Raw genomic sequence first — 13,899 nt, 5'->3', positions numbered from 1 at the left:
AGTTCAGCTGAAGTTGAACGATTATGCACGACATGTATTTCCCAGTTATTTGTGAGAGTACAGCCAGGGATGTGTTTTAAGTTCATTTTGTGCTTTTGGTTCAGAATGATTATGGCCATATAGAGCGTATATAGAATATAGATATTTTCCTAGGATAGGGTTTCATTATATTAACATGGTATCCAGAGGTGCACTGGTCTTAAAAACCCACCACAGTGAGACCAGGGCACTTAAATGGAAGACAACAGGACACAATCAACATCAAGACGACGCATCACTCCTCTGCACTCGGAGCTGTTGTCAGACGTCCTCTAAATGTGTGAAACTTCACCCTCAGGCAGAGTGATGCGTCAGGGACGACCTATCCGGGTCCTCCTGCCGGTGTCTCCATCGCTTCCCCTGTCTTCCATTTCCCGTTTGTCCTCATCAGTGTCTCTCTGTTGCAACGGAGACCCGAGAGCTGCTCTGAATGACCAAGATCACGACGTTCCACTTTGACCTTTACACACCGAAGATGATCCACAGACGTCACCTCCTTCGGAATGAAACACTTCCCTCGGTGGGCAGCAGTCATTTGCATGAGCGCGGGAGCCTCGCAGCACGTCTAATAGACATTAGAGATGATTTAATCTGACACGGGAGAACGCGTATGGATTCCCAAGCAAGCAAGGCCGCCGCTTCGTTGCCTGGAGGGCGAGTAAGAGTGGAGACGGCGGCAGGATGCTAAACTCAATATAACGTCTGGCATAATACTACTAGACTTTAAACGATGACACTAATGGTTTTAATAGGACAGCTAAATGCTTCTGCTGGAAACCAACCGCTTTGCGATGGAATGATTAGTAACCGTGTGCTTTGCATGTCGTAATTGGTTTGATTCAGAGCTTCTTAATGACATAAGACAACATGGACGTCAGGGATAGAAAGTCAGAATCTGTGTTTCATTATGAAAACAGTTTTACCTGCACGGTTGTGTCTCCATACTGTTATTATCATGAACGCTACCCTCACCATGAGGACCTAAACACAAAGCCCAGCACCACCAGTTCAACTGGAATACGAATGAAGCTTATTTCATATGCCATCCATGCAGTCTGCCAGCTCAGAACTGAACTGCACCATGTCAGTCCCCGAAAAACAAAGATCCAACAACGGGACGAGAGTTCTTCTTATGCGCCATCCCTCACTGCGCAGCACCAAGCCGAAGGACCCGACCGGCGAGGCGACGTCCCTCGGACCGCCATCCGGTGCTGCGAGGACACAGCCGGGCTTGTTCCCGTTTTAACCTCAAGTGGCGACAATATGCAGAGAAGGCCCTTCATTTCGTCCCCTCTGAAGGCCGTAACCACAGCGCGTGCTTCATTGTGACCTTTGTTGATGCCGCAGCAGATAATGGTGGTGCCTCCCTATACTTATCAGCTGTTAGGTCCACCACCACTATCTATCCTGTAGGTTTAGTCAAGCTAAAAATAGCCTCAATGACCTGCCACAAAGATGGTGGACGTGTACAAAAGGAAACTGCTGCAGCGACTGAAATATATTCTCTGTAGTCTAATTAAAATTGTCAATAAAACAGCTATCTGTATTGCTGTGGGTGCAGGAGAGGGCGAGCGCAAAGGGAAAATAAATCAAATACAAATAGCGTTTATTTGAAAACCTCCACAGAATTTCCGTTTTCTGCTTTGCTTCTTTTGTGGGTTTTCTGAAGCGTGGTTTAATTTGCAGGCTGCATGATGTGAAAACATATTTTAGTGGATAAATACTGTATTCATAAATATCTATTTATATATATATATATATATAAATGATGGCGTAGAAGAAATAAAACTCCTCTCCGTGCTCTCGTCCTGTTGTTGGTTGGTTAAGACGCCTCGCTACATGGACGGCATACGGAATAACCGTCATATTCCATCTGCTCAGAGGTCATATTTAAGCTTTGAGGTCTATGTCCTCACCGGAGACTCTTGGTGGTGAGGGAAGTGTATTCGTTCATGTACTATAGAGGTGTACACACACATGCACACACTGTGTGTGAGGGACATGAGCTCCCTTCACTTGTTTGTCCTCCAGCGCGAGTCCCTGAAGGTTACGCGTCCTTCGCCCGCGAGCTCAACGGCCGGAGCACCAACAGTTCACCTCCGAGTGGGCAGTAAGGAAGTAGAGGAGGAGAGTTTATCGTCAAGGGCTCGGTTCCCCGCGCCGGCCTCCCCTAGACGCCGGCTAGGACTCCATCTGACGCGCCGCCCTTCTGCCCTCCGAGCTGCAGCTCCGTCTTTTCTACCGTCCCCCTTCAGCCTGACGCGTTCGGGAGTCGGCACGAAGCGTTATCTCTCTACACAGCCAGCCAAGAAAACACACGTGCAGTAAAGGAACAATGCACACACACACACACACACACACACACACGAACAATGACGACTGAGACAGAAAGACAATTAAGTAGAATTAAAGAAAGAAAAGAATGTGAGAATATGTATAACTAAAGCTTTTCTTGTATATTTTTACAATGACGATGAACATTGTTAGCGAGTATTCTTTGAAAATGTTTCCCTTCCACTGTTTTAGTACAAAAGTGGCGCACTTTGAGAAACGGAAATGCTCTTTTGACATTTAACAATAGAAATGCGAGTAGGATCACGCCGCTGATACGCAAACAGGTGACGCGTCCCTCAAACACACAGGCCGTCTCTCGTAATCACATGCGCTCTGCGCGGCGGCCGGCGGTCAGAGAGGCTTCGTTCTGCTTCATGTGCAGAATATCCTGCTGGTCGTTCCACACACAGCCGGAGCAACGGGGACGAATCAGACTAATCCCACTTTGAGCAGATGAGAGGAAGACTGCTAAAGTGAAGCACCACGGGAGGGACCAAAGGGTCTGAACAGATTGTGCATCGCAGAGACGAGAGGACGGCGAGAGGAGACGTCAAGAGGTCGAAAACAACTGGAGTCACGGGGGAAGAGAGAGACGTTCGGGAAGAGAGAGACCGGGATGAATACACAAGCACTCCCTGGACACCGACAATAACACAGTGACGCTGCTGCACAGGCTGCAGGTCCACGCACGCTCTGTGTGTGCGTCTACGTGTGAAATCGTGTAGCAAAATCCAGAGCAAACCGAACCGCTGTGCTGCACCGCAATAAAGCTCAACAAGGATATAAATACACACACAGACACACATAACTATACCTCGCAACAAAACCACGATGGCATTAGCGTGTACGCACGTAAAGACATCAAACGCACGATTTTGTTGTAGCTAAATGGAGACAGGTAGACAGCAGGAGAGCTGGCAGGGACAACGGAGACGCTGTGGAAAGAACACAGCCGCCTCCAGCGACCCGATCGACGCGCACCGACAACAGCAGGGCAGCACACCGGCCACAAGGACGGCGGCAGAGACAGATGGTGGCCGTTTACCTTTTTGTGCGTCGAAACATGTTGCTGGCAGCAGAGTCTGTGTTGGCAGATGACCATGAGAGCAGCTGAGCCTCACACACACACACAGAAAGGCAGTCAAGAGGCAGCGATTACGCTCCACGCCGGCATGTTATCCTCCTCTGGCCGCTTGAGCGCACACACACACACACACACACACACACACACACACACACACACACACACTGCTCTCTCGCTGAGAGCGTATGCAAGAGAGAGAGAGAGAGAGAGAGATGGAAGGAAATGATGAGACAGTTTTGGAAATGTCAACCATCACACAGATGGAGAAAACAAGAGGATTAGAGAGAGAGAGGGGGGGGAGAGAGAGAGGGGGGGGAGAGAGGGAGTGAGGGACAGGCTGGTGAGCAGGACTGTGGGGCTGCTCTCTAGGGTAACATGCCAAGTCAAGAAGTGTGGAGCAAAAAAGCCGGGGGGGGAGGGTCGCAGTGAGCGAGAGAGAGAGAGAGAGATGGAAAGGGGGGAGGGGAGGGGGAGTGACAGGTGTATGCACAGTATGAATGAGAGAGAGAGTCAGAGCAAGAGGGAGGAAGTTAAAGCCCATCAGAGGGGGGGAGACGATCTGAGGACTCATGTAAATGAGACAGGAGGGGGGTGGAATAGCGCTGCAGGCTGCTGTTCACATGTGAGTGTGTGTGTGTGTGTGTGTGTGTGGATTTACTGCTGGCATCATGAAAATAAAAATTGTATATTTTTTTTCTTTTTATATAACAAATCCCCTTAAAAGACGAGAGCCAACAACGAATCAACCAACTAATCAGTCAATATTTCTTCTTTTAATAAATCGCATGAAAATACCCAAATCAATGATGCACTATCGTGGCTTTCCGACTTCCTCGAGCTGCATGTTGCTTTATACACGTTTAATTTGTTTTATTTTTATTCTTTGTGATTAATTTGCAGGTTTGTATTTGTTGGACTGTTGTTTCATCACTGACATGATTGATAGGTTCACTGTCCCGTGCACCAACAGCAAGGTTCCCCAGTCTAAACCACGATGACAACCTTCCTTTCAACCTCAACAGAGAGACCACTGGCCAGATGTGCTGCTTTGTGCATCTCACCTTTCACAATAAAATATCTGAACGTGTCAAACTAAACTGCTTGCTTGCTTCCCTCAAGGAACACGGATGAAATAGTTTACCGTAGCTTAGGCTACACGGCAGCTCAGACAGACGCTGCTCTTTAGGGTCCAAGTAGTTTGTCCTGTCCTCACATCCATCTAAAATAATTTATACTGCTGTAAGAATTCACTAGAGAAGAGAATGGGTATTAATAGCTTAGCTAATAAACAGACAAAACATGCACTATTTACTCCTGCTGAAAACTACCGTGCCAAGCTGCTTTGGGGAATCGCTGAGGCTGAGAAAAAATCTGCAGAATGAGAGTCGGTATCCTTTTAAAATTCACTTTCAGACAGAGTTCTATTTTTTCTTTGTAAAATGCCATATTAAATGAGCTCTGGCATCGGCTACTTGCCCTAGATGTCACCAAAGCTGCTCTGCAATGCCCAGCCAAGAGAGATGTCATTTCTGTGTGTGTGTGTGTGTGTGTGTGCCCCTCCCTTTGAAACAAATCCACCAAATGTTAAAGCTGACATGGGGCGACAGTGGCACAGTAGTGCTGAGGGGAGTAATTCAATAATGCATGCCGTCTCTAATGTGGGAGTCTGGCTGGATGAAATATACATGGGCGAGGAGGGACGGGGGAGGGGGAGGAAGAGGGTGATGATATCACTGAAGCACAGCGGGGGGTCGCAGACAGGGATGGGCAGCATTGTATCATATGGAGGAAGAGTGGCGCGTTTGTTTTGTGTGTAGCTGAGGAGGACTCGAGCCTTCACTGATTTCAGTATCGGGCAGTCCGTCCTTCAGCTCACTTTATTCTCACTGTGAAATAAACGCCTCGTCATTAAGCCCGTAGTCCGAGACTTCAGCTCCACCCACAGGGGGATGCGTGGAGGAAACCCAAAGAGGGGGGGAGGAGCGTGAGCTTCAAGCCCCAGTGTCTCCTTCATGCACATCTACCAAATTGAGGTCAGAGGTCAGGGACTAAGCACACCTTGAAGTCAGGGACACACATGCACGCCAGGTCACTATAACGAACACACACGGAGCAGATTGTTTCCGGTACATTGTAATATCAGCCGGATGCAGAGGGACGTTGAATAACCCTGGTATGTACGAGCTAGCATCATCAGGCTAATCCAATATCAAATGGACATCTACACAACCAAATGAGTAATAAGAAACATAAAAACGCTCAATATTGGGATTTAAATCCACGCTTGACATTTACAACTTCCTGCTACCTCGGTGCAACAACAGCAGTTTACAACATGAACAGATTCATATTCCGCTCGTGCAGTACAAGAACGGCCAAAAATAAAAGCGAGGCTCTGGACTGCAACTATTGCAGAGAGATTTCAAAGATTGCAACACTCAAAATGATGATAGCAAAGTGTAAGCATTTTGAGGAAAATTGGAATTGGAAAACCTGTAAAACCCACCATGTTCAAAGGCATTTAGAGCTGACTTTCCCATCCTGCCTGATTTGTGAAGTGCTTTCAGCAGCCGCCAGCTACGGCTTTCCAACCGCAACCGTAAGGGGAGAGGAGAAACGTCACCTCGATCTATGAGAAGTGGCGATTTTATCGGGACATAAATAAATATGAAGCAAACAATTCGCTGCCAGAGACGAACACGAAGAACTAATGTCCCCTCAGCCTGGGCGTGAGAAAGAATCAGTCCATGTGTCAAACCTTTGAGAAAAACACGTTCTGCCAGTGAAAGAACGGCTGATGAGTTTCACTTCAGCACCATGGACAGAGACCCACTAACATCAGTCACATTAAGAGAAGGTTTTACACACCTGCACCACAATGTGACACTTTTTGTCAAACTGCCCTGCGTTGTTTGACAATGAAGAAAACATAAAGTCAAAGCTAAAGTCAAAGCTGAATAATAGACATTTATTTGCAATAGATATCAGATGGAAACGATGATGTGTGTGATGATGAAATGAGCAACATAAGCTCCAATAAAGGTTGAAACATTGGAGACAAAACATCACTTTCTACTCTTCTCAAATGCTGTTGAAGGAAATACAAATAAAAAGCCTGCTGAAGTTGTTCCTTGTGCTCATAGTGGCGCAAAGAAGATCCTATTTAAATGCTAGTTAATGGTGGGAAAATAAAACCAAATGTTGTGTTACAGTCCGTTAGCTGTTGCTCGTCACCCAAACACTGGGGATGGAAGTGAAAAGAGATCCGTCGCTCACGTCCACTGCGCTCTCCCCCCTCCCCTCCCCCACCGCCTCCCCGCGAGGTCACAGCGCCGCGCTCCTGCTGCTGAACTCACATCGCTCGCTGGGGCCACAGGTTGCGCCGGCGGAGGCCCTCATAGAGCGAGGAGGGCTCACGCCGAGCTGCAACGCGGCGCCGTCTGAGGGCAAAACCACCGATACCTTAAAACACAGCGGGAAGGACTCCCGGCACGTTGTTGCTTCGTGATTTGTCAGTTTAGAAAGCATGAGGCTGATTCAAAGCAAGAAAGGTATTAAATCTATGCAAAATTCACCATTGATTCACATTTGATGTTGATTTTGTCTCAGTTCTTCCTCACATTGCCACAGAATAAAAAGTGTATCAACAACATGTCGATCTATCCAGAGAAAGATGAAGAAACATGCGTGGATGTTAACTTACCTGCTGCTTTTGCGCGGCAGAGGTAAATCCTTCTGGTGGAAAAGAGGAAGCGAGAGAAGAAAAGGAGAGAAGATCAATTAGCCTGATGAGTTTCATACATCGTGTTTAGAGGACTGTGGAAAAGATGATAATTAACTCTAAAATCGAATGAAACAAAAAACCTTTACGACTCAACTTTCGGTCTGATCTGCTTCATCTTGAATATGTTTTCCTTATCTCCTCATATATTTCACTCATCTTGTTTTAATTACACATAAAGCACGCGGTTTTTAGCATATAAACTGGAGGCTGTGGGCGTATCAGATTCATTCGAGGTCAAACCAGTCTGTTTCAAGTGTTACTGCCGAGTACCAATTCACCTCCTCATTAACCTGTTGTTGTGGAATCCGGAGTTAACTACCAATCATGCATCTTTAAGTAAAACCTCTCATGCATCTTTAAGTTAAACCTCAGCGTCATCACTAGAGGCTCACCGGGTAAACACAAATGAAATAGCTCAAAAGTCTCGGACTCGTCTACAGCCGGTTGTGTGATTTTTTCGGTAATTGTCTCGTGCGAGTGGAGCGCAGTTTGAAAGACGATCCCCCCCCTGAGTGCTCGCAGACTTCGGGGACCAGCAGGTCGAGTGGAGCCGACGTCAATTTCAAACATGTTGCCGTTACATTTACGGCTCTGGGACACAACAGCAGGGACTCTGACGTGATTATGATCTACTGGGAGGAATCTGTGCGCCGCTCGTGGCCCATCTAGTCCCTACTCGTTTAGCACTCGGATGAGCCTGGATCAGGTTACCGTCAATTTCTATTGTCGGCCTGCTTATCAAGCCACCTTCTGCAGCCCAGCGGCTCCACCAAGAAGATGTTATCATCCGTGTCTCTTGACTCGGGGAAGGCTTAAGGACAAAGAGCCGTGTCTGGGAAACGAACGGAACGAACCACATGGGGTCAAACGGGAAAAAATGAACACAAACTTGAGAGGAAAATAAGAGGCAGTAATTGGTTTTATTGTTGAATAATTACACCAGCATTACAAGACCCAAACAAAGCCGGGCTGAAGAAACATGAATCGACAGCTGGAGCTCTGGTTTCCAAAGAATCCAAGAACGAGCCTTCTGCCAATTCACTTTCCAGCAGGGAGAGGCAGCGATGCACATACGACAGGAAGAAGAAAGGCCACAAAAACACACTGGAATGAGTCACAACCAGTTTTCCAAAGACGAGTTGAAGAGAACATTATCATAATTAACCCTATTGGGGATTGAGTGCAATGAGAGCAGCAGGAGTAATCACATTAAAAACCTCTGCACACATTCAAGGAACACTTCTACATTGTGGGGAATATATTTATCTTCTTTATTTTGGTCGGAGTTGGATGAGCCACTTAGCTTAGCTTAGCATAGAGACATGAAAGTGGGATCGATCTTCACAGTTCAGAGGAGACGGATCCCTTTTCTTCAATGGGAGTGACATCACCCGTCATGGTGAGCTCTTTCTGGGATGGCAAATGTATTACATCATTGAGAGGAAGCGAGCTCGGCCAGGGTTACTCAGAGAGACTCACATATGTGTGTGTGTGTGTGTGTGTGTGTGTGTGTGTGTGTGTGTGTGTGTGTGTGCGTTGATAGGGCCGGCCAAAGGATAAAACCCCCGACACCTGCTCCCTCTCTGTGTCTCTGTCCAACAGATGGCTGCGTGTTGTTGCCATGTTACTGGTTACTCCGGCATTTCTTTGAACAGTATCTTCTATTCCGAGTGACCATGACAACCTTTAGAAACTTCTCAGTAATTCACACGCTTCACATGAATGTGAAAAAATGAACCCGGCGTTACAACAGCGAGCATAAAGAGAGTCGGTGGAGCAGAGGAGAGCACTTCAATGATGTGTTCACGGCAACCCTTACAATCCAGATAAGAAGGAGAAATCTTTTTAAAGTGGAAGCAGTGGAAAAAAGAGAGACGAGAAAAATGTTCTAATATGATAAAGAAGCACTATGTGCAAAAAGAGGAACTAATTAAGCGGTTTTGGTGTTAATAGCACTTTTAAACCACCATGCTTCAAATGACTGCAAATATTCACAATACAATTCTGCCACAGCAGGTTATAATGAAGGGGATGTTCAAAAGGGAACACAGGGGATCATATTGTTTTTCCCCTTATGTTGTCGGGGGATTTGGGTCGTAGATACAACCGATGGCCAATCAGACAGCAAAGAGAGTCAAATGTGAGTACGCTGCTGCAGCCACGAGGCCTCTGCTCTGTTTCTGCTGCCAATGTCAAACTGTGTATTATTCCCTTTCATAGTCCACTTAAAAGCTTTGAACGGGCTGGTCAATGCACTAAGGTCTAAGACCACGTTGCATTGAACGACTCTGCACCAATTTCACTTTCTTGACACGGGGGATCTGGTCTTTGTGTCTGTTTTGTAGACCAAGTTGAGCACAAGCGTTTGTGCTTTATAGCCACCTGGCCTGATTACTTGAGCCCAGTTATAAAGTAGCTGAGATATTTGAAGCTGTTCCCAAATCTATTCTGGCCCAGATATGTTGCTTTCATGTGCACTTTGCTCTTTTGGCACAAAAGCCAGTCTTTCTGACTAATACTGACATCAGAAGGACGCGGCGAGGCGGAACCAAGCGGCGGGCACGGCGGTGAGTGACGGGACTTGGCACGGAGAGCTGGATCTTCTGCACTGATCACACTCTTATCCCGGGTGCTTAGCATATTGGAAACGGGCACGCTGCCCAGAACAAAATATTGGACGAATTAGGCGCGTGTGTGTGTGCGTGTGTGTGGTGCACTCCGTACTCTACAACACAGAGGGGTGTGACATGTTGTATGACTTGTGTTGGTTTGAGCATATGGGTGTAAGAACGCACACACACACACACACACACACACACACGCGCTCGGGACGGCGGGATCGTCTTCACTCGAGACGGAGGTGACTCGTCTCGGTGACGCGGTCACGGCCAAATGCAACGTGCTGGCCGCCGCCACCGGTCGTAGCCGTTGTAGTTTCTTTTTCCGTGATGTCATTTATTTCCTCCATCCAAATGGTATCAGGCGAGCTACAAGGATCCACGAGGGTGAGGAGGGAGGCGAGGAGGAGGAGGGGGGGGGTGAAGAACATGGCGAGTAAACAGCGTGGAGCATCGCTGCAGTCATGGAGACAGCTGGAGCGAGACGGAGAGAAAACAAAGACCTCGTGGCTGAAGGGAGAAGGCGGGACGGAGTCAGGACACCAGACGCTGTCCCAAGAGGAACGACAGCATTTACCGTTTCAGCCAGTGATCAAAAAAAAAAATGCATTGATCAGTACAGTATTGGCTAGTTTAACGCACTTTATTACACTTGCTTCTAAGTCAATTATTACCCGATTTAAAATCCTTGCTTCACAAATTTTACGAAAGGCAAAGTTTCTTCCCGGTCGAGTTGAGACAAGACAACTCTTTTGATGAATTAACTTTGAGTTAATCACCATAAGGCTGTGATGGTGTCATGCTAATAGCTGCTCTCAGCTCTACTTTAGTTTTCATTGTCAATACTCACACACACACACACACACACACACACTATCTTGTCTCTGCGCTGTGAAAGTAGATCTGGGCACTAAAGGGGTGCAGATGTTGTAAAAGCACTTAGGGGTTTACTGTAACCCACAGCTGCCTCCAGTATCCGCTGCTGCCCCTTTTCCACCCGTCCTGCTGCTGCTGGTCAGTCGCCCCCCCCCCCCCCTCCTCCCTCCCTCCCCCCGGGGGCTCCCGGGCCTGTTAGGCCACCATTAGTTCTGCTAATGGGCCCGACAAGTGCGCCACATCCTCAGCATTTAGAACTACTCCGTCGGAGACGTGGATATCGAACCACTTCAATGGAAATGGAGAACAGGGGGGTTGGAGGAGGGGTGGGGGGGGGGTTGAAGCGTACATATGGGCATGGATGTCATGTACACACACACACGATAACATGCACTCTGACTAAAATCGTCTTGCTGCTCTCATCTCACTGAGCGTTACGTTCACGCTCACGTCGTCACGTTTGCCGCCTGCTCTCAGTTTCATTGTTTAAGTTTCAGCCGGCGCTAAAACGTCTCTCTGAGAAAATGATTAAAAGAAAAGCTTCATTTGTCATTTCATTTGCACGTGTAATCTCAATCCACAATACATTCATAGATGATATTTGTGACAAGCGCAGATTGCAAATATTCTCCAGTGCCAGACCCTCAAATGTAAAGACATGTCGCTTTTCTTAGTATATTCATTTGGAACAGTTGCCGGACAAATAAGAACTGGGCGTGTTCCTTTACTTCTGGACTAACAGGTCATATTATAGCGGCTTTCCAATCGATCTAAAGCATCACCAAACGTTACAGAGAAACTTGGTGACTTTCTCGCTAGATTCAGCGACTCCTGCGAGCTTCTTTTGGAAAACAGATTCTTTTCAAAACCAACCCTACTCTTGTTAGTTTGTCAGGACAACAAACTCGGCCTTTCTGCCCAAACCACTTCCAGTAGAAATGCCAAAAATATCACTGGTTCCTAAAGGTTACCCAATTCTTTTTCACGGCCATCGATAATGCAAATGTTTAGTGTGAATACACTAACAGAGGTAAGGCTGGAGTCACAGACGGCCGATACAGTCTTGAATCCCTTAGAATCAAAGGCATGAGTTTACCAGGAAATCAGCCTGGCCGTTTCTCTCTGCTACACCAACATTTACCCCCAAACACCTCCAACGTCTACCTTCGTAATGATGAGCAATCATCTCGAGCGGAGCATCTCGGCCGCAGTGTCTTTCACTGCGAATGAACTCAGGGCGGAGGCAGAGCGGCGAGGAAGGGAAGCCTTCCTTGCAGGAAGCAAGTAGTTTTAGAAATGTGTCCATGATAAATATGATCAAACAATAAGTGTTTCCATACGCAACACTCTGCTGGACCGACACACCTGACATGAGGTTTTTTTACAGCCTTATGCCTTTTCATACTCATTTTATGACCGGTCCTTCCTATTGGGTTCTGGATGTCTTTGGAATGATCCGTGGATTAAAATGTGATTAAATGATTACAATAATTAATCCACCATTCATCACATTGGCTTTCCTTCAAAGCGTATGCAACCCTATTAATAATTAAAATGTTTGTATACAGCATCCGTGCAATTTATTTTGACTTATGTGATTACGATGAGAAAGTGGGAGGAGAAAAAAAAAGTGTAAAAAATAATAAATAAACTTTTCACCTGCAGCCTCCGTCTGCGGATGATCCCCGAGTCGTCCATGGCGCGCGCCCGGTGCACACCTGCGCAGAGGGCTCTCGCGGGCTCCTGTGATTTCCAGGTGGCGGAGCGCGTGAGCAAAAAGGGCCCCTCAGTCTCGCGTGGCTTCCAGCGGGAGTCTGTTTACTATCAAACCGAGACACCCGGCGCAGTGTTCGCTGCTTCGAGCGTCATTTCACCGACGAGGGGAGACGAAGACCTTCAGTTAAATGGCGGAGAGTTTGCGTTCAGTGCCGCACACGACGGCTGAACTGACACAGACTGACAGATGCTGTGTGTGGGGGGACTTGCAGAATAAGCACGTGGCTGCACGGCGGGATCCGCGTGCACGAAGTCAAGTCCAGCTGTGGGACGCAGAACACAAACAGCCCGGCGCGTCAATCAGCAGCTTCTCTCACAGTTTGCGCACGAAACGTGATGAAGAATGAATCCGCGCGGCTGCTGTCCTCCTCCAGAAAGGCTTCCATCACCACGTTGGGAGGTGGGGGGGAAGAGTCCGCGAGCCGCCACGTTCAGAGCCGGTCCCGCGCGTGCGGCTCAGAAGGTGTGCGCGTGGACGCGGAGTTCATCGCGTGCACGTCGACTGCAAATCTCGATCACACGCGTCGAGCTTCTGAGCTTCTCAACGGCCGCTAAACGCATAAAGACGCGCGATCGATGAGGGTGTAGCGGTGAAAAACACGCACATCGTTTTCCGCCCTCCGGTCGGCGGATTCCCCCCGTTTTCGTCCCCGGTGCGCGCACTCCGTTCTCCTGCGGCGGAACAGTGATTCTTCTCGAGGAATCGCGATCTGTGGTCCCCGCGCGGGGTCCGCTCCATCCTCCGCTTACACCACCCACTTCCTACCACCGAACACGTTTAACCCTTCAGCCTCCACCGCGGCTCTTCCTCCGGTGCACATCTCCACCCAAACAATTTGTGTTTATCTCCCCAAAGAATCCACACATCTTTACACACATTCCCTTTCAAACGAAAGTATATTTTAAAGTCATTATAATGACTAAATCGGAATTATAAGATAGCATCTCGTTATCTAAAAACGACGTAATAATTGAAATAATCTCATTATCTCAAAGTGGCGCAAACAGGCTTCCGTACTTAAGTTGCAGTTTGCATCCACCTCTGTCCAAATATGTGTGAAGAGTTTCATTAACGGTACTTTTTTTTTTTTTAAATCACTATTAATGACACCAGTGAGAACGTCCATTATTTTTACAGAGGAGAGCACCTGCAGGTCACGCGGCCAGGTACGAGCTGGACAGTGGCAGTGGGGTGAGGGACAGAATCGAAGCCATCCTGGCCAGCAGAGTCTTCCCTCTCTGACCAAGAGCTCCAGACGTGTTCCTCATCCGAGACATGAAACTGATTCAAATCCACTTTCTTGAGCTCTGTGGTTCTTGTATTTACAGGTTTGATAGAACCCAAAGCAACAAAGCTATGGCACAAAATCTAAAAGCTGAATGCCGCT

The 13,899-nt window shown here is 47.6% G+C and overlaps 1 protein-coding gene across 5 annotated transcripts in view; it reads right to left on the bottom strand.

The window, feature by feature from the left end:
* Window positions 1-13,899, bottom strand: part of mast1a (microtubule associated serine/threonine kinase 1a) — a 48,377-nt gene that overhangs the window by 33,970 nt on the left and 508 nt on the right. The window contains exons 1-2 of one of the 5 annotated variants that reach the window (XM_040187614.2): window positions 12,395-13,419; window positions 7,161-7,192 (exon numbers count right to left, since the gene is read on the bottom strand). The exons of 1 other annotated variant lie outside the window; for it this stretch is intronic. In XM_040187614.2, the coding sequence (XP_040043548.2) occupies window positions 7,161-7,192; window positions 12,395-12,433 (71 nt within the window). In that variant the 5' untranslated portion in view covers window positions 12,434-13,419. Of the gene's footprint in view, window positions 1-3,418; window positions 3,649-7,160; window positions 7,193-12,394; window positions 13,420-13,899 lie in introns of those variants that run through there. 3 more of the 5 variants (XM_040187615.2, XM_078080660.1, XM_040187616.2) reach the window with 3 other exon arrangements.

This window comes from Gasterosteus aculeatus, chromosome 9 (assembly GCF_964276395.1).
Source record: "Gasterosteus aculeatus chromosome 9, fGasAcu3.hap1.1, whole genome shotgun sequence".
In the NCBI taxonomy this organism is placed as follows: Eukaryota; Metazoa; Chordata; class Actinopteri; order Perciformes; family Gasterosteidae; genus Gasterosteus; species Gasterosteus aculeatus.
Note: the sequence above shows the minus strand (reverse complement) of the source record. Positions and strands in the feature narration are given on the sequence as shown.